This window comes from Castor canadensis, chromosome 10 (genome assembly GCF_047511655.1).
Source record: "Castor canadensis chromosome 10, mCasCan1.hap1v2, whole genome shotgun sequence".
Classification (NCBI taxonomy): Eukaryota; Metazoa; Chordata; class Mammalia; order Rodentia; family Castoridae; genus Castor; species Castor canadensis.
This window is the reverse complement of record NC_133395.1, coordinates 146,433,690-146,458,259: the sequence shown is the minus strand read 5'-3', so window position 1 is coordinate 146,458,259 and position 24,570 is coordinate 146,433,690. Positions and strand designations below refer to the sequence as shown.

At 46.9% G+C, this 24,570-nt stretch overlaps 1 protein-coding gene across 1 annotated transcript; it reads right to left on the bottom strand.

Moving 5' to 3' along the window:
* Positions 1–8,323: 8,323 nt before the first annotated feature.
* LOC109679610 (protein IWS1 homolog) lies at positions 8,324–22,459 on the bottom strand. Its single transcript, XM_020154767.2, has 2 exons — positions 22,439–22,459; positions 8,324–9,360 (listed from the first exon to the last, which is right to left on the bottom strand). The coding sequence occupies exons 1-2, from the start codon at positions 22,457–22,459 to the stop codon at positions 8,560–8,562; spliced, it is 822 nt and encodes a 273-aa protein (XP_020010356.2). The 3' UTR covers positions 8,324–8,559.
* Positions 22,460–24,570: the final 2,111 nt, after the last annotated feature.

Genomic DNA, 24,570 nt, shown 5'->3' with positions numbered 1-24,570 from the left:
GCCCTTCGGACTCCATTTTGGACAAAACTGCTTCCATCAGTGTACCAGTTTAATTTACAGCCGGACAGTGGGGTGTCTTTTAGGTCAACCCGTACCTGGGTAACTTCGGAGAGGAACTCCTTGCAGTCATGGACAGGTGTCTGTAGTTCCGGGTTGGGCAACAGGGTGGCAGGGTTCAGAGTTATGGGATCTGCGAAGGTGATCCGAGGGGAATCCAGCAGGAGCCCCTGGTAGTGGGTGAGCCTGGCATTCGTCATCCATTTCCCAGGGGGTTGTTTAAGGACTCCCTCCACCGGGTGAGGGGCCGTGACCCGGAGAGCCTGTCCAAAGGTTAATTTGTCTGCTTCTCTCACTAACATGGCAACGGCCGCTATGATGCGGAGGCAGGGGGGCCATCCTGATGCTACTGCATCTAATTTCTTGGAAAGATATGCCACGGGTCTCTTCCAGGGACCTAACTGTTGGGCCAGGACTCCTTTGGCTACCCCCTTTTTTTCATCCACAAACAGAGTGAACGATTTTGTGGGGTCTGGTAGGGTCAAGGCAGGGGCCTGGAGAAGGGCGGCCTTTAGCTGGTCAAAGGCCTGCTGTTGTTCCTCTCCCCACCTCCAATCCGGAGCCTCTTTGGTGGCCTCATATAGGGGTCTGGCTATCTCCACAAATCCCGGAATCCAGAGTCTACAGAACCCTGCGGAGCCCAGGAACTCTCTCACTCCCCTAGTGGATGTGGGGGGTGGAATAGTTAAAATAGTCTGTTTCATGGCATCAGTCAGCCATCTTGCCCCATCTGCGATCCGATAACCCAGATATGTCACTGACCTTTCACAGATGTGGGTCTTCTTGGCACTCGCCCGATATCCCAGCTCACCTAACTCCGTTAGCAGGTGTTCAGTAGCCTCGCTGCACTCCTCTCGGGTTTCTGCCGCTAACAGTAAGTCATCAACGTACTGTAGTAGAGTGACTCACAGGTGACTCCAGCGAAAGGGCTCCAGGTCCTGGCTCAGGGCCTCATTAAACAGGGTGGGAGAATTTTTAAATCCTTGTGGCAGTCTGGTCCAAGTGAGCTGTCTGGTCCAGCCCCCATCCTCTTGCCATTCGAATGCAAATAGTGGCTGGCTGATTTCTGACAATGGAATGCTGAAGAAGGCATCTTTCAAATCAAGGGTTGTATACCATACTTGTGAGGGTGGTAGGTGACTGAGCAAGGTATAGGGATTCGGTACAGTGGGATGAATGTCCTCCGCCCGCTCATTTACCTTTCGCAGGTCTTGCACAGGCCTATAGTCCCCACTTCCCGGCTTTTGGACGGGGAGCAGAGGAGTATTCCAGGTGGACCAACAAGGCTGCAGTACTCCTTCCTTTATTAGCCTGCGGATATGAGGGGCTATGCCTCTTCGAGCCTCTTTGGGCATAGGATACTGTTTTACCCAAATGGGAAGAGCGGAAGCCTTCAATTGTATAACTACGGGAGGGAGGTGTTTGGTGAGGCCAATTCCCGCAGTCTCTGCCCAGGCCATGGGAAACCTTTTTAGCCATTGGGCTATGTCCCCTCCTGGCTCCTGTCAGCTCTCAAACAGTCGATATTCGTCAGCCAATGATAGGGACAAGACGTGTATTGGGCTCCCCTCCTGATCAGTCACAATTATTTCATCTGGTTCAAAACAGATACGGGCCCCTACTTTGGTGAGCAGGTCTTGTCCGGGCAAGGGAGCGGGGCTCTCAGGGACGACCAGGAAGGAGTGTGTGACCTGGTGTTTTCCTAAGTCTACCTTTCTTTTGGTAGTCCATGAGCATAACTGGGTACCCGTGGCCCCCTGAATGACACTTGTTCGTTCCTCGTTCAAAGGTCCACATGCCTTGTTTAAGACCGAATACTGGGCACCGGTATCCACCATGAACCCCATCGGCTTCCCCTCCACACATACAGTTACCCAAGACTCAGGGAGGGGGTCCGAGCCCCATCTCCCTCAGTCCTCTTCTCCGGCTAGAAGTACTCTGGCCTGCTCCACTGCTCGTTCCCTTTCCCTGTTACCTCCCAGTCTCCTGCCAAACCCTCTTCTTCCCTTTAACTTAGGGTACTCTCTCTTCCAATGCCCAGTCTCCTTACAGTAAAAACAGTGTTCCTTATCCAGGGTCCTGGCGTGGCCCCCTTCCCTGGGTTGGTCCTGGACACCCGCTAGGAAAATACGGGCCATTTCTCTTTGTTGCTTTCGGTTCTCCTTAGCCTGGAACTCCCTGTCCTCCTTTCTCAATTTCTCCTGGGCCTCCCTGTCTTCCTTTCTCCACCTTTCCTCCCTTTCTTCTGGAGTTTCCCTTGTGGTAAAGACCTTCTCCGCTATCTGTAACATTTCCCTAATGGTTATCTCCCCTAAGTTTTCCTGTTTATTGAGTTTTCTCCTAATGTCTGGAGCTGCCTGATTAATGAATGAGAATACCAGAGCAGACCAGTGGATCTCCGCCTCGGGGTCAATAGGGGTGTACTGACGGTATGCCTCATAGAGGCGCTCTAAGAAACCGGCCGGGCTTTCATTTTCCCCTTGGACAACTGCCTTTACCTTTGCAAAGTTGGTGGGCCTCCTAGCGGCTGCTCAGAGACCTGCCATATGAGTCTGGCGGTAGATTCGGAGGTGCTCCCTACCTTCTGCGGTCCCAAAATCCCAATCAGGGTGGCGTAGGGGGAAGGCCTCGTCTATGGCCGGTTGGAGGGTTGTGGGTCTCCCGTTGTTCCCCAAGACGTTCTTTCTAGCTTTGTGGAGGATGCGCTCCCGCTCCTCCGTCGTAAAAAGAGTATTGAGCAGCTGGTGACAGTCGTCCCAAGTGGGGCGGTGTGTATGCATGACGGACTCCAGGAGATCTATGAGACACTTAGGGTCTTCTGAAAAGGGTGGGTTCTGCGTCCTCCAGTTATATAGATCACTGGAGGAGAAGGGCCAGTACTGAAACTGTTGCCCCCCTCCCGGTCCTCCTTGGCCTACCGTCCGGACTGGAAATGTGGGGACAGTTTCCTCCCCATGTGTTGATGAGGAGGGCCCATCTTCTCCCTCCCTTTCCCGAACCCCTTGGGGGCGGAGTCTTCGACCCATTCCTCCTCCGGCCGTCGGTCCTGTTGAGGAGGATGAGGAAATTTCCTCCTCCGGAGCACTGGCCTGACCAGGGGGAGTCACGTATGGGGGCGGCCGATCTTCCTCTACCCCCGCGAGGGATGGGTAAAGGGGGGAACTCTCCGGTAAGACCGGGGGTGGTAAAGAGGGTGTCCTATTTTGAGGACTGGTCAGGGAGGGAAGGGGAGGTTTCTCTTCCTCTTTTATGACCAAGGCAGGCGTGACTGGGGTTTTAGCCCCGGGAGCCGAACTGGAGGGGTGAGTCAGAAAAGCTGTTAACCAAGCGGGGGGGTTCCCCGCTAAATCTTCCCAAACCAAAATGTAGGGGACCTGATCTGGGTAGCCTTGATTGCCTGGTTGGAAAATGACAGCCTTGACCTTAGTGATCAGGTCTAGGGAGAGGGAACCTTGAATGGGCCATCCGACTCCGAAGGTGGGCCATTCTGCAGAACAAAGGGTGTCAAACTTACCTTTCTTAATGACCAGACCCACATTTAATGCCCTTTTTTTGACTTCTGTAAAGTGAGAGAGAATCAAAGACTTTGGGGTTGCTTGTCCCTGTCCCATTGTGGGATGAGAAGCAACCGCCAGGAGAGATAGAACAAAAAGGGTGAAAGCAACAATAACTCCACACACACAGAACACTCTCCACCACTCGCTTGGACTGGTCCTTCTGTCACGCTGGTGCGCACCCCATTCAACCTCCTCACCGTCCAATTTGGATATCAGGCTGAAAGGCGTCCACTTGACAGGTGGTCGGTCAACTATTTCAATTAGTTCTTCACCTGGTGCCAGGATTCCTGAAATGCTCGAGCCCAAATGAGAGGAAAGCCTCTCCCAGCAGGACCTTGTGGTCCCCTTAACGAGATTCCCAGAATGATTCTCCCCGGGGATTGGCCAAATCCCCACCGCGGCCCAAACGGGAACAATCATCTACCAATTAGTTCCCTCCAAATGAGAATCTCAGACTCTCCCAATGCCTAGGACTTGGAATCACCTCTGCTTTCTGGTGGACGGTCTGCCTTCTCGAAAAAGGGTATCTTGGTGGGACCTCCAAATGTTAGGGTCCGAGAATCCTATTCCTCTGAGATACAGAGAGTCACACGTGAATGCAATCAACAAAGCAGAGTTTATTGAGCTGGCAAGCCAGGGTCAAGCTCCCACACAGACACACAGGTCCGATTGGGCAGACAAGACCCCGAGCCTCTTTAGGGAAGATCTTATATAGGCCCCTACCGGCCGTTACAGCAGAAGCCCGTGCAGTACATAGCCAATGAGTTTGTAACACCACATACATTTCCAGCCTATCCATTTAAGAGTACATTACTTCTTAGCCTATAGATTCAAGGGTCAGTATTCGCGCACACGGTTACATTTAGCAAGCAGGCAGGGCACATCTTGCATGTACTTCTAGTCGTCTTTCGCAATCTGCTCACATTCCTCACATTCCTCACATTCCACCTGCCCCCATCCTGTTTATCTTATCCTGCACGGGGCATCCTGTACTGGCTTTACTGGTTTCTGCTATGGGGATCTGCTGGGACAAAGGGCACATCCTTTCAAGGGCAGGCCCTGAATCACCTGCCATGTGGAGGGATGCTGGTCCTCATCACTGACCCTGTATTGCTCATTGCCTGAAGCTCTGAAGCTCTCAGCACACCCATGACTCCACCCTGATTCCTTATCTGGGCCCCACCTCACCCTGCCCCAGTCTGACTCCCAACCAACAGTCCAGCTTGAAGCTCCTGGTGCAGAGGGCTGCCCTCCCTCCCCAGTGCTCCCCTGGACTATTCGGCGAGGAGCACTGAAGTGACTGATGTCTGTCCACAGGGGAAAGGATAAACAAAAGTCTATCCATACAATAGACACGATTCAGCCTGAGGAAGGAAGGAAGGAGCTGTCAGGCACAGTAGCTTACACCTGCTACTCAGAAGGGGGAAGATTGGAACAATTGCTGTTTGCAACCACCCCCGGTAAATGTTAGCAACCTCAACAAACACGCCAGGGGTCATATGTCTATAATTCCAGATTAATCCATTGATGGATTCAAATTTAAATATAGTACTGGGGAAGGTGGAACTGTGCAGGTGGGGCCTGGTTGGGGAAGTGGTCATGGTGGGGAGGGGGGACATGCCCTGCAGAGACACACAGCAGGCCTTTGGTACCCCCCCATCTATGGCTCCAAGGAGGCCACCCAGCTTCCTCTAAGGACAGATTTCATATTTTCACTGCATCACGTGCCCTTTTGGCTTGGGAGGACTCCCTTAACCCTTACCTTGCTTTTTGGGCACTATTTTGCTTTGTGGAGGCAGATTTTCCCAAAATCAAGGGCAGAGAAACACCCAGCCAATAACACAAGCTAAACACGACTGAGCGTAACTTGGGAGGCACTGAGCTATGTAAAGAACACACAGGAATTCAAAATTTTTGTTTTTGAAATTTTTTCTGATTTTTTAAAAAACTTCATTGTTTTTGTTGACTGAGCTTGATTTAAATCACACTTACTAAATCTATGAATAAGGTAGGCTTACTGTATGTTACCACAATAAAAAAATACTCATGTACAAAAAAAAAATCAAAGCAAAAATAAAGCCCACCAATGACTCCAAGCAGAGTTGAGATTTGTGCTGGAGAGGCCTGGGGAACATGAAGACAGAGCTGGACAGATGGATCCCTGCACAGGGAAGGAGTTGAAGGGGCTGGGAGCCCAGACTCTGGAGTGGGAGGACTCCAAGCACAGAGGCCCAGGTGGCCTCGCCCGACACACACACTCCGCCCTTACTGGTGAAACGGGAGGAGGAGTACGGTTCATTAAACAGCTTCTACAAGCCAGGCAGCATGGCTGTGGTGCTGTCTGGTCCCCTCTCCACAGATGGGGAATGGAGGTGATGATAGGTGGAATGACTTGCTCCATGTACCCAGCAGGATATGGGGAAACTGGGAGTCCATCCAGAATCCGTGTGGTCCGGTGCTCCATTCTGCCCCCATGGGAGCTTCCAGCAGTGGAAAAGCCTGGGGCTTAGGTGTACAGACTTTGTGTAGCCCCTCTGAGCAAAGCCCATGACTTAGCATATCCCTTGGGGCAAGGGGGAACTAGCACACACTCTCAGACCAGGCCCACCTGGATGGACCCAAGGTCTCCATCGGTGCTTCTTGGCTTACCTCTCTGGTCACAGCTAATTGACTCAGGGGTGGAACCCTGGTCCACAATGGACTAATGAGAGTCCTTTCCTGGGATTTTTCACACTGCAGCTGGGGTAACCATCCAGTTATTTCTGATGGTCCCTGACAATACTTGTATAAAGACACTGAAACGAGTGTTCAAAGACAAGCAAACACAATGGAGCTTGAACTGTTGGAGTTAGATTGCAGATCAACAGACACCCCAAATCACAATGGCTTAAATGAACAAAATTGAATCCTCTCCTAGCTAGATGGTCCCGGGACCAGGATCCTTTTCCTTGACGCTCTGCTCTTTCCATGTGGCTTCCAATTCCTGGTGCAAGTGCCAGCCATGACTGCTGCAGCCTGGCCACCTGGAAGCAGTAAAACAGGAAGAGCACATCTCTGCATTGAGGGCATTTCCCTGTAGGTGTATAGGCCAGGTTCTGGGGGCTCACCTGGGCTGCTGCCCAGACCACCTGGTCAGGGTCAAAAAGGTGATTTCACAGAGGACAGGAAGCCACTTCAATGAATGTGATGCTCCAGTGTCCTTACCGAGAAATGGCCCTTACCACCCACAGGTAGCTCTGTCCAGCCTGGCCAACCTCAAGGAGATCAGATTTTTCCATGGCAGCCCAGGGCCCCAGCACAAGGCTCCCCCACATGAGCAGCAGCTTTCTGGTTGCCCATGACCCAAGCCCCAAACCCACAGCACCTCACTTTTGCCAGAGACAGTTGAAAAGACACAGATACACTCCGATCCAAGGGGAGGGGACCTAAGCCCCTTCTCAATGGAGGAGCATTGGAGTCACAGAGGGCACAAAGGAAGGCTTACTTTTGAGGTCATCTTGTGAAAACACAGGCTTCACACAGACCTATTAACAGAAAGGACAGAGAGGTCTCACTTGTGGCTTGGTCTCTACCTCATATCCCCCTTAACCAGTCACTGGCTTCCATAAGATGGTGTCTGAGTTACTGGGTGTTTGGTCGCATCTCACAAGGGGCTCCTCGTGAGCCTCAGGTACTCCAGGGAGGCTGAGAGAGGACAGCACTTGCATCACTAATGGGAGAGGGGCACTGCAGGGCAGTGTCTCTAACCCCCTGCATGTTAGAACCCCAAGGACCTTTGGAAAACCTAGGGCTGGGTCTATGCTCAAACCAGCTAATCAGAATGTCTGGACCGGGCCATGGCCTCAGGATTGTTTCAAACTTATGTGACTGGGAAGGACAGTAGATCCTCAAGTCCTTAGGGACCACAAGGAAAGTGTTGACATTCTCCTGATGGCCTCTACTAACTTCTTCTCCCTCACATCTGACCAAATGCCTCTATGCAAGCCTTGTATCTTCCCACCCCATGAGAGAACCCGTCTTTATCCCCAAAGACACCACTAAAATGAGCTGTTGTATTCTAGATAGTAAGTATCCCAAAGGGCACGTGTGGAAGTCTTGGTCCCCAGCTGATGATGCTGTTGGGAAGTCATGGAACCTTTAGGAGGGATGGCCTAGTGGGAAGAAGTGAGGTCATCAGGGGTGTGCCCTTGAAGGGCTCTCTCTCTTCTCTTTCTCTCTCTGTTTCTTGCCTGCTGGGAGCAAGGTGAGCAGCTTTGCCCCACCATGCTCTCTTGCTACAGTGCTCTACCTCAGAACAGAGACAAAGCAATGGGGCCACGTGACCATGCACCAAAACCTCTGAAACTGTGAGCCAAAATTAAGTTTCCCTCCTTTTAAGTTGACTTCCTCAGTTATTTGTCACAGCAGCAGAAAGCTGACTCACACACAAGGGTACTGGGTGAAACAGATTTCACTAGAAACTTGGGAGGGTGGCAAAAATAATTTCACAGACAACAGGAAGCCACCTAACAGATGTGATTCTTCAGTGTCCCTACCAAGAAGTGGCTGTTATCACCCACAAGTAGCTCTTGCTACCTGTTCCTCATCTTTATCCTTTCCTGGCACTAAGGGAGAACTCTCTCCCTCCTCCTTTTCTGTTGGGCCTCCATTCAGTCTCTCACACTGCTGAGGTGTAGTGACAACAACAGAAATCTTCTTTTTTTTTTTTTTTTTAAACCAGAAAGAAATTTTATTGTGTAGTTTATAGAAGTGTGACTAGTATTCTTCTGTACAAAGCACACAACAGTTTTAAATACAACTGAGAGAAATGAGTCCTATGACAATGTTGGTTTGATACAAGCCAAACTTTACAGACACAATAAAAAAAATTTAAAATTATCTTCTTTCTCCAAAGAGTCCATTGTGCATTTTTTAGAGCAGACATGGGGACATATTCCAGGCAAGGTCACAATGGCATTTTATTGCCCTCGATGCTGATTTTCACTGCATGTGCAGATCTGCTTTTTTTCCTGATATCTGTGAATTTTCTCATCTGTTTATCCAGTCGACTGATACCTTTCTTGGAGGATGCCTGAAACCTGGATGACTCCATTTCCACATTCCACTTGGGCCTGACAACATAGTCTTTGTTTGATGGCATTGGGACCCTTGCACGGGCACAGAATCCAGGATCTCCAGGTCTAAGAGCCTTTTCCTCTCCTGTCAACACCTTCTCCAGGTCTCTTCTCGGTGTCTGACCACCAGTGCTGCTCATTCTTCGTCTTTGAGGCATTTGTTCTAGATCTCTCTGCTCTCTTTCTTCTCTTGTCATTCCTTTGTAGTTTGAGGTAAGACCAAATATAGGCCGAGACCACTCATTGATTAATTTCCCTGCCATATCCTTGTTGGACCTTGATTCCTTGGGGTGTTTATAGAGATACATCACTGCTCGTCCAATCCCACTATGTTTCAGGGTCTCCTGGCTCACACTAGGTAGCTCTTGCAGAATCTTCAGCAGCTCCTCCCGAATCTTTAGTGCTGGCAAACTCCTATCTGGAAGAGGTGAGAGCCATTCTTTGATGGCAGACATCACACCACTGTCAATAAATGTTTCTTTAAGGTCCTGCTTCTTAAGGTGCATAACCACAGTAGGCAATAAGGTTAATTTCTTCAGTGCTGGCTTTTTCTGATTATTCAGCTGTCTGTCTTCCTCAGCAGCTTCATTCATCTTGACAATCATGGCACTCACAACAGAAATCTTCTTATCCTGCTATCAAAAGAACTTTACCTCCTCCTTCCTATGGGCCTTTATCTCAACATCACCCCATTAAGAACAACCAGAACTGCCCCTTTCTGAACAAAAGGCATTATTACTCCCCACGGTAATGAACACCCTAAACAGAAGGGCTGTCCATTTACTCCATCTCCCACCCTAGAACACAAGCATCTCTGCAGGTTGGAAAGACATTGCCCCATGCTTGCGCTTCCGGTGGTGCTGGACAAAATCAACCTGGCTCTTCTGCTCAGGATAAACTGAGCAACAAGGTTTTTGTCTGAATATTCTTAAAGGCAAAAGAGAGCTAACAAGATAGAGAATCGCCTGGCTGGGACACAGAGAAAGGAGAAAAAGAGAACAGATACTCCTGGCCTGCTTTCCCTAGCAGCATTTGTAGGTCCATCAGAAGTGGCTGAAAGAATGGTGCTGAGAACTTCTGACAACTTCACAGGACCCAAGGTCCACAAAGACTGAACACCTGTCCCCAAGCACAGCTGGGGTTCTGATCAAAGCACCCTCACAACAGAGGTGAGCAGCAACTAGACAGCATTCATGGAGACCAAAGCACAGCTCAGAAACATCATCTGACAGTGAGGATGATGCTAGTACCAAGCACCTGCCAGAAGCCAGGGCGGACCAGGTGTGGTGAGTCATTCTTGTAATTCCAGCTACATGGGAAGCAGAGATCTGGAGGATCATGGTTCAAGGTCAGCCTGAACAAAAATGTTCTTGAGACCGCATCTTAGCCAATAGTTGGACATGGTGGGGTACACCGTCACCCCAGCTATATGGGAAATGTAAACAGGAAGACCACCATCTGGGTCACGTGGACAAAAACATGAGACCCTATGTGAAAAAGAACTAACACAAAAAGGGCTAGGGCTGTGGCTCAAGTGGTAGAGAGTACCTGCCTAGCAAGCAAAAGACCCTGAGTTCACCAGTATTACAAAAAAAGAAAAAAGAAAGAAAGAAAGAAAAACCAGAGCAGGTCTTCTTTAGAGGAAGACAATGCCATCTGAGGTCTGAAATTACTCTTCATAGTTTTCCAAATGTAGACCAGGCATGCCGTCACCTCCCTCATCACATTCCTAACCAGGCACACGGGAGACAGGCAGGACAAAGGCAGCAGAAACAACTGAGAACAGAAACAGACCTGTGGGTGCAGAGACAAGGAGGGACCACTCGCAGACTTGAAAGTGCTATGCTCGTACATTTGAGAGTGACACTGAGGCCTTGGGCAGGAAACTGAAAATTATCTGATTAAGACAGCAGATTTGAAACACAAGACTTATGTAGATATTTGAGAGCTAAGGCACACACACCAGGCTGAACAAGTGTGGACCCACCTTTCTCGGACCACAGTGCTGCAGGACACGGCAGTGAGTGCAGCAGGATGGTTTATAGCTTGGAAGGATTTGCAGTGACCTCTGTTGGACACAGCACAAGCCATCAGCTTGAAGAGGTCCGTGGTTTCCACATTCAGTAGCTATGTTCCTTTTGATGGTGTCATTATCTTTGCAAAGCTGGGTTTTCAGAGGCTTTGAATTACTTCATGAAAATCAGTAAGAAGCAGGTCTGTCCAGCCTGATCACAGTGACTGAATAGCTGTGAAGGGCCAACAAAGTGACTAAGTTGTTGGAGGCCTGGCTCCCATGGTAGAGTACTTGCCGAGCTAGTGCAAGGCCCGGGGTTCAATCCCCAGTACCATAAAATAAATGAATGAGTGAGTGAATAAATAAATAGATGTTGTTATGACATATTTACTTTTTAAAAGTAACAATAACAAAACCTTTAGAAATGTTCATGAAAACTTGGTAAGGAGAGCCAGGCTCTGGTGACTCATGCCTGTAATCCTAGCTACTTGGGAAGCTGACATCAGAAGGATTTTGGTTCAAGGCCAGCTGGGATAAATAGTTTGTGAGACCCAGTCTCCAAAACAACCAGAGAAAAATGGACTGGAGGTGAGGCTCAAGTGGTATAGCACCTGTGCTTTGCAAGCATGAAGTCCTGAGTTCAAACCCCAGTCCCACCAAACATTTTTTTAAAAAACAAGAAAGTAAAGAAGGGTACAGTAGCTAAAATTTAAAACTCCTGAGAGGAACTCAACTGTAGATTGAAACCAGCAGAAAGAAAAATCAGCAACTTGGAAAATAGGTCAACTGAGATTATGAAAACCAAAGAACAGAAAAAGAGAGTGAAGGAAAATGAACAGAGCCTCAAGACATAAACATATGGGAGTTCCAGAAGTGCAGGGGGAGGAGAAAGGAGAGAAACACGTATTTAAAGACATAATGGCAGAAAACTTCCCCATGCCACTCTAAAGCAGTAACCTGAATATCCAGGTAGCCCAAAAAATGATGAAGAAGATTAATGCAGAGAGATCCACAGATACATCATAGCAAAACTGCTGGAAGTCCAACAAGGAGAAAACCCTAAAATCAGCAAGAGGAAACAGTGCAGAGCAACTCAATCAGGTTAACAGCTGACTTCCCAGCAGGAGCAATGCTAGTAGGAGCACAGTGGAATGACATAGCCGAAGAAATAAAAAGAAAAACTACTTCACAAGAATTGTATATCCAGCAAAACTGTCTTTTATAATGAAGCTGAAATACTAGCAGAACCACCTTCCAAAAAATACTAAAGGGAGTTCTCTAAGCTGAAAGCAAGTAAATTAAAAGTATTAATTACAAAAGTCAGAATAAATGCATTTTTCTTTGTATCATAATTAATGTGACAGAGAAATGTAATCTGTGTAATATATCTGTCAGTAATAGCATAAAAGATGTCAGTAGGTTGAAAGTCTTTTTTTGTTTGTTTGGTGATACTGGGATTTGAACTCAGGGCCTCTCATTTGCTAGGCAGGTGCTCTACCACTTTAGCCACTCCACCAGCCTGTGAGTCTTCTTCATATAAGACTAAAGAACAATTTTTGTTGGTTTTGTGATGTTAATACATGTGATTTATATAACAACAATATCCTAAGAAACGTGTAAAGGGAATAGAGCTACAGAGGTGTCATGCTCCTATAAATCAATATGATTAAGCTAGTATAAACCTGAAACTGATTCTAATAAGGTAAGATATGTATGGCAAATCCAAGAACACCATTTACAAAACCCTCAAAACTAAAGTGGAAGAAATTAAGAACTTTAAAAGCTAATTAGAAAATATTCACTTAATGCAGAAGAAGAAGAAAGGGGGAAGAAGACACAAAGTCTGAAGTCATATAAAAATCAAAGTGACAAAATCCATTATATCAATAATAACATTACTGTGAGTGGATTAAACAAGCCAATCAAAAGGCAGAGATGTGGGGCTGTACTTTAAAAACATGAATATGTACACACATACACATGTGTATATATACATACATATACACACACACATATACGCTCACAAACACATACGTGTGCTGTGTACAGAGGACAGATCAGATTCAAAGTTACGTATAAATTAGAAGTAAAAGTGCGGAACAAGAACTATCATGCAATCAGCAACCACAGTAAAACTGGCATGGTTGTACTCATGTCAGACAAAATGGACATTGTGTTGGTCAGCCTTTGCATCGCTATGACAAAACTCCTGACACAAAGGCCCTAGGGGAGGAAGGATTTATTTTTGCTCATGATTTCAAAGAGTTAAGTCCACAGTCCATGGCTCCATTGATTCTGGGTGTGGTGAGGCAGAACATCAGGAGGAGGAGGTATTCCCCTATGGTGGACAGGAAGTAGAGAACAGCAGTAACAGGAAGGGGCCAGGGCAAGACCCACCCCAAGGAACCCACTTCCTCCAATCAGGCCCCACTTTTCAGCATTCCACCTCCTCCCAGCAGTCTACTCAAATTTTGATTCCATCAACAGATCAAACCAGTGATTAGGTCAGAGCCCTCATGTTCTAATCATCTCTGGCAATGTCCCCACAGACACACCCAGAGCAGTGCCTCACTCAGCATCGAGGCGTTTCTCAAGCCAATCATGGTCAACCATCACAGATTTTAAAACAAACAAGAAAAATGTCGCTAGAAACCGGGACGTTTCGCGATGATGCAAGGGTCAATCGGGAAGACGTGTTATAATCATATACGCAGCAAACGTATGGCAGAGCACCAAAATACTGCAGTGAAGTTGACAGAAATGGAGAGATGGCTCCACTTCAGTAACACCCCACTTTTAATGATGGATAGAAAGACCAGGCAGAGGAGTCAGGGCAGAGACTGTGGCTCCAGGGAGTCCCAATGGACACCCTTGACCATACATCCCCAAAAGCCAATTTAAAGAGACAGCAGCGTGAAGGCAGGAAAGGAGCCTTATTAACAGCGTGGCCACACCGGGAAGGACAGAGGTCAAAGGAGATACAATCTGTCTTCAAAGTGCTCATGTCAGTCAGTGCTACAGAGGACAGAGAAGGGCAGGAAGGCTTGAAGTTTTCCTGGTCAGAGCCCTGGACCCACAGGGCTTTGTCAATACCAGAAAGGGCTCTCTGTTGCGTAGATGGTAATTTTGGTCCCTTGTCTTAAGATGGTCATCATCAGATGTCTTGCTTTTGGGGTCCCCAAACTGTAGGGGAGAAAGACTGGGGTCAGCTCCGAAGGAAGGAACAGAAGCTGGAGGGACAGAAACAAAATGTCATCAACTGTCAGTGGCTGGGACCTCACAGTAAGACACCAAAAGGGAAATCAGAAAACACTTTCCCATGAATCAAAAGGAAGATACACCACACCAGAACCTATAGGATGCAGCAAAAGCAGTACCTACAGGGAGATTTATAGCTGCAACGCCTACATGAGAAGGAGGAAAGTGTCAAATTTCCTTCCACCTTCCAGCACTGGAAAAAGGAGAAAACAAAGAGTAAAATCCCCAGCAGGAACAGGGTCACTCAGAAACTGATGAAATAAAGAATACAAAAACCATGGAGAAAGTCAGTGAAACCAAAAGCTACTTCTCTAAAAAGACCAACAAAATTGAGAAAATTTTAGCTAAATTGGTCAAGAAGAAAACAGAAAACTCAAATTACTAGAATCAGAAAGAAAGGAAGGCACCCTCCTACCACCCTTACAGAAGTAAAGATCATAAAAGAATAATTACACAATTGGTTTTATTTATTTTTCTGGAGGTACTAGAGTTTGAACTCAGGGCCTTGCACTTGAGAGGCAGGCTCTCTACTACCTGCGCCCCCAGCCCATTTTTGCTTTAGATATTTTTCAGACAGAGTCTCATGTTTTTGCTTTGGCTAGTCTCAGACTGTGATCCTCCTACCTATGCATCCTGCATAGCTGGAATTACAAACATGAGCCACCATGCCTTGCCCTAAATAGACAATTGTATACCACAAAAACTAGATAAAGGAGAAGAAATGGACATTTTGTCTAAAGGAATGCAGGCTACCAGAGCTGACTCAGGAAGAAACAAACAATTTGAATCAATATAATGAGTAAAAAAGATTGAATAATTAATCAAAAAAATACAAAGAAAAGCTTCACCACTGAATTCTACCAAACACTGAAAAAAAGTTTGGTGCTAGTTCTTTACCAACTTTTCTACATGATGGAGGCGCAGAGAGTGGTTCCCAGCTGACTGCACAGGGCCAGTGCCGCCCCGCTACCCTACTCAGCTGAGGACAGCAAAGGAAAAGGCAAGAACATGATGCAAACGTCCTCTCCAAGACAATAGCAAACCAGAGCCAACCACACACAGAATCAGCTATGCACCTGACCAAGTAAGATTTGCCCAGGAACACAGGGTTGGGTCAACATCTGAAAATCACGTATATCACCCATCAGAACTGTAGCTGAACGACCTGAACTCAGGCTCATTGGAGGACAACTAGATGCTCCCCACAAGATCAGGAACAAAGATGAGAGGTCTGCTCTCCTCACTCTGTCCAAACAGGAAGACCCCAGCCGGAGTAATCAGGCAGATTGGACAGGAACAAGTAAGACTGTCCACAGGTGCAGCACAGGTGGCCTGGCCTGCTCTACCAGAGCTGTGAGAGCAATGAAAAAATGCTCTGCCTTCAGACACTTGCAATGAACAGCCCAAAAATGCAGTTAAGAGAACAACTGTTCACAGCAGCACCAAAAAGAAGGAAATTATAAGAAATACATTTAACAAAAGAAGGGCAAAAATTGTACTTTGGAAACTGAAATATTGTTTAAATAAAATATACCAGATGTAAATAAATGGGGAAACACCCCTGTGCAGGGATTGGAAGAGAAACCTTTGTCAGGACAGCAGCAACACGCCCTAAAGTGATGGACAGCATGGTGGGTTGGAGCTCTACCATGCGAGCCATGCCCCAGCCCTTTTCACTTTAGTTTTTTTTCAGATAGGGTCTTGAGTTTATGCCTTGGGCCAGCCTCAGCCCACAGTCCTCCTACCTGTGGCTTACCTTGGATCACAGGTGTGCACCACAACACCTGGCTTATTGATCGAGATGGATTCCAACAACTTTGTCCCCTCAGCTGGCCTGGTGATCTTTCTGATCTCTGCCTCCTGTGTAGCTGGGATTACAGTCTGAACCACCATGCCAGGCCAGCTAACTTTCTAATAGGCATTGACAACCTGATTCTAAAAGTTATACGGAAATACAGGAGACTCAGAGGACCAAAGTGGCACTTAATAGAACAAGGTAGGAAAACTCAAACCACCTACTTTCCTCCTCTTCCTCCTCCTCCTCCTCCTTCAGCAATACTGGGATTTGAACTCAGGCCTTTATGCTTGCAAGGCAGGCATTTTACCACTTAAGCCATTCCTCCATCCCAAGATTAAAACTTCATTTCAAAATTCACTATGAAGCAAGAAAATAGAAGAAAGAAAATAATCAAGAACAGAATATAACAAGGCAAACAAGCAAACAATAGCAATGATTAATAAAACCAAAAGTTATTTTATAACCCTTGACAAGCTTGAAAAGTAAAAAGAGAAAAGGCACAAATAACCCAATGTGGAGAATAAAGAAGAGAAGGATCTGACATAGTGGTTCACACCTGTAGTCCCAGGTGCTCGAGAGGCAGAAGTAGGAAGATGACTGTCCAAGGCTGGCTTGGGCAAAAACACAAACCCTATCTAAAATAAGCTAAAGCACTAAGGTCTGGACGCAGGGCTCAGAGATCAGACCCCGAAAAAAGAGCAAGGAAGTGAAGACAAAAAGATGGGATATGATGAAGCAATTTTATGCCTAGATATCTGAAAATTACTATGAAATAAAAAATTATGAAAATACACCATCATATCTGACAGAAGAAGAAATATAAAACACTAAGGGCTTTCTAACTATTAAAGAACCTGTTACAGAAACTAAAAACATAATTAAAAATCTTTTCACAAAGGAAATTCTAGATTCAGATGGCTTCACCAGCAAATTATACTGGAGATCTGAACCTGCAGAAGAGAAACGAAGCTATGCTCCACAAATTGCTTTATGAAGCCAGAAAATACTTGCTACCAAAATCTAATAAAGTCCTAATGAGAAAGGAAATATCACTCAAGGAAAAAATGGAAAAATCCTGAATCTAATATTAGCCAATTGAGCCCAATAAATTGAATCCAAATAACTCTCATTCAACCACACCAAGCCAGATCTATCCCTATCTTTATGATTGGGTCAGCATCTAGAAACCACCTTAAAGTAGAGAAGGAATAAAGTCAGCTCAAAAGATGAACATTTTTGTCAAGATTCCCATTCATTCATGATCTTTTTAAATCTTGGGAGAGAAGGAATGGAAGGAAGAAGAAGGACGCAGGCTCACAATTGGCCAAGGATGCTCAAGTCACCATTTCTGTTTGGCTTTTACCAGAAATTCTGTCAGAAAAAGAACTAGAAGACACAAGGGATGGAAAGCTATTAAAACTGGAATTAGTTCTAATTATGTGATCATATACACATTGAACTCAAAGGAATTACAAGATACATTACTAAAATTAATTCCAGGCCAACATACAAGAGTCAATTGAATTTCTTCGTATCAGGAACAGATAGGAAGTAAAAAAACTTGAAGAAATTCTACTTGTAGTTGCTTAATAAATATCAAATAGCTAGGATAAAACTTTTAAAACCTAAGGAAATGAAGATATACAGGCACACATGTATATACACTTATATGCATAAACTAAGACTCAATATTTTAAAGACGTAAAATCTAATTAATATATTGTTTCTATGTAATCCTAATTAAAATTGCAGTGAGATTTCTGTGGAAATTAATACAATGGTTCAAATTTTTATATGGAAGAGAAAGCCTCCAGACAGAGGAAGGACCGTGCTGGTGTGGTGGGACAGGAGTTCTCATATATAGCTCATTGATGTCTAAATTGAGGGCCGGAGGAGTGGCTCAAGTGGTAGAACACTTACCCAGCAAGCATGAGGTCCTGAGTTCAGACCCCAGTGCCGTCAAAAAAAAAAAAAAAAGTCTAAATAGGCATGATTGTTCTGGAAATCAGAGTTTCATTATCTACTAAAGGTAAGATACACACAATTCCATTCCAAGATATGTTCCCAATAAAAATGTGGATGACAGGGTTCATAGCAGCCGTGTACATTTTGTCCAAGACAGGCGCAAAATGTTTATAGCCACCATTTATGATAGCCCTGACAGCCGGGCACAATGGCTCATGTCTGCAATCTCAGCTGCTCAGGTGGTGAAGATTGGGAGGACTGAGGTTTGAGGCCAGCCCAGGCAAAAAGTTAGCAAGACCCCCATCTCAATCAGTAAGCCAGGTGTGTGACAGTGTGCATCTGTAGCCCCAGCCATGTGGAAAGCCACAGATAGGAGATGACAATCAGAGGCTGGTCACAGGCACAAACTGAAGACCTTACCTGAAAAATAACTAAAAAGCAAAAAAAGTGCTGGGCGAGTGGCTGAAGTGGTAGAGCACCTGCCTAGAAAGTACATGGCCTTGCATTCAAACCCCAGTGCCGCCAACAGAATTTTTTTAAAATAAAAATAAATAATGGCCCTGAACCAGAAATAAGCCACATGTCAATCAACAGAGAAAGAAAAATACGGGTTGTGGTGTAGTCATCTCATGAATTATCACGCAGCCCAGAGGAGTCCCACAGGGAAATGCTGCCCACGAAAGATGCCAGGTGACAGGAGACAAGCTACTCGGTCATAGAACTAGACCGCCATGTTTTAGAGACACACAGTCAGCACAGTGACAAGCCAGCAAAAAGGAGGTGACCACCACAACACAGGCCAGGGTAGGGATGGTCTGCAGGGAGAGAGGAGGGGATGACTGGAAGGACAGGAGGGGGCAGTGGGTAGTTTCATGGCTACCTGCCTTGTGGTGACCCACTGAGCTGCATTTTGCTGTAAGCTACAGTTTCCTCCGTGTTCACAATTCACATGAAAACACTGTCACAACCGCCCGTGTCACTGGCCTCTGCTGTTGTTGGATAATTACCCCCGAAGGCCATGAGCTGTAGGCTTGGCTGCCAGCTTGTGGTGCTATTGGGCAGTGGTGGAACCTTTAAGAAGCAGGATCCAGTGAGGGGTATTATGTCATTGGGGTTGGGGTCATGCCTTTGAAGGGGATATTGGGACCCTGGACCTTCCTCTCCTTCTTTGCTTCCCAGCTGTCATTAGATGATCAACTTCCTCTGCCATGTGTTCCTGCCATGATGTGCCACCTTCCCACAGGCCCTAACACAATGGGGCCCTGTGACCATGGACTGGAACCTCTGAAGCTGTGAGCCAAAATAAACCTTTTGCCTTTTTCAGTTGATTGTCTCCACTCTGCTGTCACAGCATCGCAATGCTGACTGACACAGCCCACTGTGTTCATGACCATGTAGACTCCTGACCGCACACCTAGCCTCTGGCAACAGCTGCTGCTTTCTAAAAGTTTTGCACAGACAAGGAAGTGCTGGACAGCAGGTGGTTTGTGCTCCCCTTGGCAAAGGGTGTTGGAGTCTGCAGAGGAGCAGGAACTGCAAGGAGCATCTCCCCACATCTGGGTTGGACGTAAGCAGGGAGAAGGTGCAGACTGCAGGTTTGCAAACTGATTTCATCTCAAATGCGCTGGGGAGCCTGCACATACAGAAACCCCAGAGTGAGGTCATGCACTAATCGACCCTGCCTGTGTTTCTCCAGGGCCTGATTTATTCACGAAACTGTGAACCCCTAAAACCTAAAACTCTTTCATGAGGTAGATAAATTCTCCCTGGACTTACAGGTCATATAGGTCCATGTTTTCAGATACTGACACATTTTCAATGACTTTTATTGTCTGCTTCTTATTCCCAAAGTGACACATGTTCACTGCAGAGCATTTAGAAAGCAGAGAAAAACAAAATGAAGAAAATAAGATCAACTCTATCCACCCAGGAGTGGCATCTGGCACCCATTTTGTCACCATTTTTTTCCATGCATTCCTATCCTTTTAAACAGTGAAAGCGGAATCATCCTATACAGCTTGGGTTTTTCATTATATCCTAATTTTTATTTTATTTTAAAAATCTAATTGAAAACTAACCTGCCAAACAAAGAGAAGTATCCCAAATACACGTGTCATCCTTGTCCCCATCTGGCTGCGGGCCACCATGAGACACCAGGCATGGATGGAGTATGGGCTGCATGGGACCGTCCCCTTTCCTCCGGGACAGACTCAGAAGCAGCATTGCTCATCATCCAGTGATTGCCATTATTGCTGTCACCTGAGCACAATACCAGGTCCATGAGAAGAAACTCACCTGGCTGCTCCCAGAGGGATAGGAGGAAGCACAAGTAAGACAGCCCATCGTGTCAGGAGAGCCCACTGCGTTGGGGGCCATTAGCAACTTCCCCAGATCAGCTCAGAGGTCCCTCAGGATCCTCCTCTTGCTGTCAAGGTGACCTTGGTTCCATTCTGACCCATGGCTCACCACTAGAATTTCAGCATACTGCACTTACAATGCTACGGACATGTTAGATTATATAAAAGAGCAGGCCACCAGCCCAGCCAGGGCAGCAGGAGGACCTCAGTGATGCACTTAAGACAGTCTATCAAAGCTGGCCAGAAAACGACTATCAGGAGCAGTGCTGTCCTTGTCCTCCCTGAGGACAAAACACAGGCACAGGCAGGGGACAAACCAAACCTAGGGCCTGGAGGACAGAGAAGAGGGCAGGTGGTTGGACATCAGCAGCATCCATGTAACCAGCAGGATCTATGGTCACTCACCCACAGGTGCCAACAGCCCAAAACTAAGCCAACCGCTCAGAGAGCCAATGTATACAACTGGACCAAAGGGTGGCCGAACGTTAAAACTTGACCTAACTGACCTCCAGATTCCAGAGACCAGCACTGGAGGAGAGAGCTCCTGGAGGATTCATGACTTAGAGCAAATTTTTAGGAGGCTCAACCACAGGAAGCCATCTCCCCTGGGCAGCTCAACATGGCTGTAGTGTCGCTCTCCAGCAGGTCACACACATGGCCCCTCTTTCTCAACACCAGCTGCTCTGTGCTATTCTTACAGCACTAAGAACTACTGAGGAAAATCAAGGGATGGTTTCCATGGAACAAAACAATTCTTCTAGCAACGTCACAGGGGCTAGTTTGATCAGATGTAAAATGAAGTACCGCGTGGATTAAAATCGTCTCGGCTAGTGAGCACCACATTCGTTTGCCAATCTGTTCACATTTTACTAAAATCCCTTTAAAGACAACTTGCTAAAAGAAAAGAATGGGAGGACATAGAGATCCAATCATGGCCTGGTGTGTAGTTGGCTTTCAGACCTGGTTTTACAACTCCACTGTTCTTTTTGGATAGGCGGCATCTGAGCCTTTCTTCTGTGCCGGAAGAAATTTCACCAGAGAACGAAGGGCACCTCCCTGAGAGGCTGCCCTGGGATGTGGACTTGGATCTTTTGAAACATTGGGAGATCTTTTTAAAGGGTGAATGTGTTCAATAATAAGAGAATTGTGAGACCTAGCATGGTGGCTCACACTTTTAATCCCAGCTACTTAGGAGGTAGAGATTGGGAGGATCACGGTATGAGGCTGGCCCCAAGCAAAAAATGCAAGACTCTACCTGAAAAATAACTACAGCAAAAAAGGGGCTGGGAGTGTGACTAAGGGGTAGAGCGCCTACCTAGCAAACATGAGACCTTGAGCTCAAACCCCAGTACCACCAAAAAATAAAAATAAAACGTAACAAGCGCAGCTGATGTGGCAATTGGAGGGTACGGTAGTGAAGGAGCTGGTTTGTCTGTTCATCTTTGTTTTGCTGCTTAGCAAATGAGTCACCCTCTTATAAGAGATAACAAGTTGCTGTCTTATGAACTTGGCTGGAGGCAGAGCCCACCCGCTACTTTGGAAGCAGCTGAGAACCCCTGGATCTCGCTTGCAGCCTTCGCCTGGAACCAGAGGGGCCAGGTGACTCAGGCCGTGGCAGATCCGGGGCCAGCAGGATCTTGGGAGAGATGACTGGAGACTTAGCCCTAAAACTGATCCTGAGATACGTCTGTACTTCTCTGATGGTCCCAACCTCCTTTGCACCATCTCTGTTTCTGAGTAAAGCTGCTGAAGGTGACTCCTGAACTTTCCAACCAAGAATCCAGCTTGCTAGAAGAAAAACAGCAACACGCAACGCAGCAATGAAACCACACTGTCTTGTAAGATTGAACACTACCATTCCCTTCACCTCCATGAGCACCTAGAGTTTTTAAATCAACGTTTTCTACAGTACGAGGTATGAATTTGTCATATCACCTGTATCAAATAAGATATGTGGATTGGGTGACATTAAGAGTAAGCAAATTGTCACCAAGTTTCAAAAATACTAACAACTTCTGAAAGCAGCCTCATTAAGCCAGAGTTCTCCCCTTCTTGCTAAAATCTCTCAGCAAAGCAAGGAAAACAAACCTGACCCTGATTCGTGCTAGCTAGAACTCAAGCTGGAACCCAAAAGGTAGGTGAGGAGCATCAAACTTGAGCAGAAGCAAAGAAGAGCCTGAGGCTACTGGGGCCAGAAAGGGTCACCAGGTATGCGTGTCTCAGTGACAACCAAGGGCCTTAATCGGGAGCCCAAAATCCCTTTTCCTATTGTATTTTTTAGTAATGATAGGAAGAGATTTAATTCCATCCATGCTTACTGTGTACTTGAACATGTTCATCGTCCCCCATCCAAAATCCCTTTGGTGAAGCAGCAAGTGCACTATCAGCTGAGCTGTGACGGTGCACACATGTTATCCCATCCCTCGGGAGGTAAGGCAGGAGGATGGTGAGTTTAAACCCACTCTGGGCTACACAGTGAGACTCTGTCTTAAAAACCAAAAAACAAAAAGAAAAGCATTCCCATTTCTGTATGCAGTTTGGGTTTGCAAAACAATGGACTGAGCTCTAGCAGCAATCTCAGACAGACAGATAATGTACTTCCAATATGCCAGCAGGACAGGTGCCAGGTGAGACAGCCCAGTGCAGAACCACAGGTGTCTGCACTGTCAGCAGGCACAGGCGACCATGGAGAGATGTACAGTAGGTCCTGGGCATGACCTTGGCTCTGAGTGTTGAGCTGTCATGAAATAAGTAGTATGTAAAAAATGGCGCACTGGAAGCAAAATAGGTGGGCACCAGGCGTGTGCAGCGGGGTTACAATAAGCGAGCCACAAGAGATGTCGCAGAAGACGGGAAAGCAGCAGGTGAACATCATTCACCACAAAACATCAGTGCTGAGCAGCCAAATGCAGATTTTGAACTTGGTGCCTCACCACCAGAGCTCATCTTCGACTGCAGTTCCGTCATACTAGATAAGGATGCTCTAGGAGGTCGCGCCCTCGTGGTTCCCACGTGGCTTTGCATAGGTTTCACTTTTCTGACAACTGTGGAAGTTACAATGGCTGTGATCCATGAATGTACTGGGATATTAGTGGGGAGATAGGACACACAAAACCCCTCCCTGGCCTCCCCAATTTTCCGGAGCTCCCGTGAGTCTCAGCTGTCCTCATCCTCTGGGTCACACGGCTTCCTTTTCGTGGATATCCTGGGGTGTCTACCACTGAGCTTCACGATGCCGGGCCTTCCAGCTGCAGATAACCAGGCTCCCCTTCGCGAGCCTTGCCAACTTCTCTCCACGGATGTTTCTTCATCAAACAAGCTCAGCACTGGGGATCGAAGAGGCGTCTGCACACCCGTGTCCACAGCACCAACCAAGAGCCAAAAAGGTAGAAGCAGCCCAAGGCCCCATCACTGTGTGACCAGATCAGCAAAACATGGTCTGTCCACACAGTGAGTATGGTTTAGCCTTAAAGAGAGGGAAATACTGGCACAGGCTGCATGGATGAGCTGTAAGGACAGTGTGATTTCCACTCATGTGAGGCCGCTAGAGCAGTCAGTTCAGAGAGGCAAGAAGTAGAACGGGGCGGGGGGGGGGTGAGGGGGGTGAGGCGCTGGAAGTTGGTGCTTAATGGGGAAAGAGTTTCAGAGCCCTGGAGATAGATGGTGTGATGGTCGCACAACAAAGTGACTGTGCTAAATGACACAGACCGGACACTTAAAAATGGCTACAATGGAAGCTTTTAACATGTGTATCTGGCTACGATTTAAACGTTTTACAATTTTTTTCAAATGCCCTATGGCTTTAAAAAAATGTTTTAGAGCCTTCATGGCTTGTCCCTTCACCTACCTGGACCATCACAGGTGGCCTGGGATGGGGTAGCTAGTGTACAGTGACTTTTCCCTCAGTCTGACCATGAGCTTTTCAGGACAGGCTGTCCCCACTCACACAGTAGGGGACACATCAGGATCCCTCCTGGGTTCCAGTGCTCAGGACCTCCTTCACTGTGCTGCAACTCAGATATGCTCTCTTGTGCACAGAAACCTCTGGAAGCTCCCTCCAAGAACCGTGTATGGTGCTCTCCTGAGCCTTGCCTTTGTCCCGATGGGTGGAGGGAAGGCTGGGGACTGGAGACATGGGAGCAGGGTCCTGGGCAGCCCTTTCCCGTCTACACCACCATGCTACCCATCTGTTCATATCTGCCTTATTCCGCTTACATTACTATAAGCATCGTTCTATGCTGTTAAACAGCATTTTACAATAGCTCTTACTGGTTGCATAGCATTCTCTTGTATGAATGCAAAACAAATGACTTCAGATTTCATCAACTCCTCTCTCTCTCTCTCTCTCTCTCTCTCCCTTTCTCTTTCTCTCTTCCTCTCTCTCTCCCTTTCTCTGTCTCCTTCTTTCTCTCTCCCAATCCCCCCCACCGCTCTCTCTCTCTCTAACTTT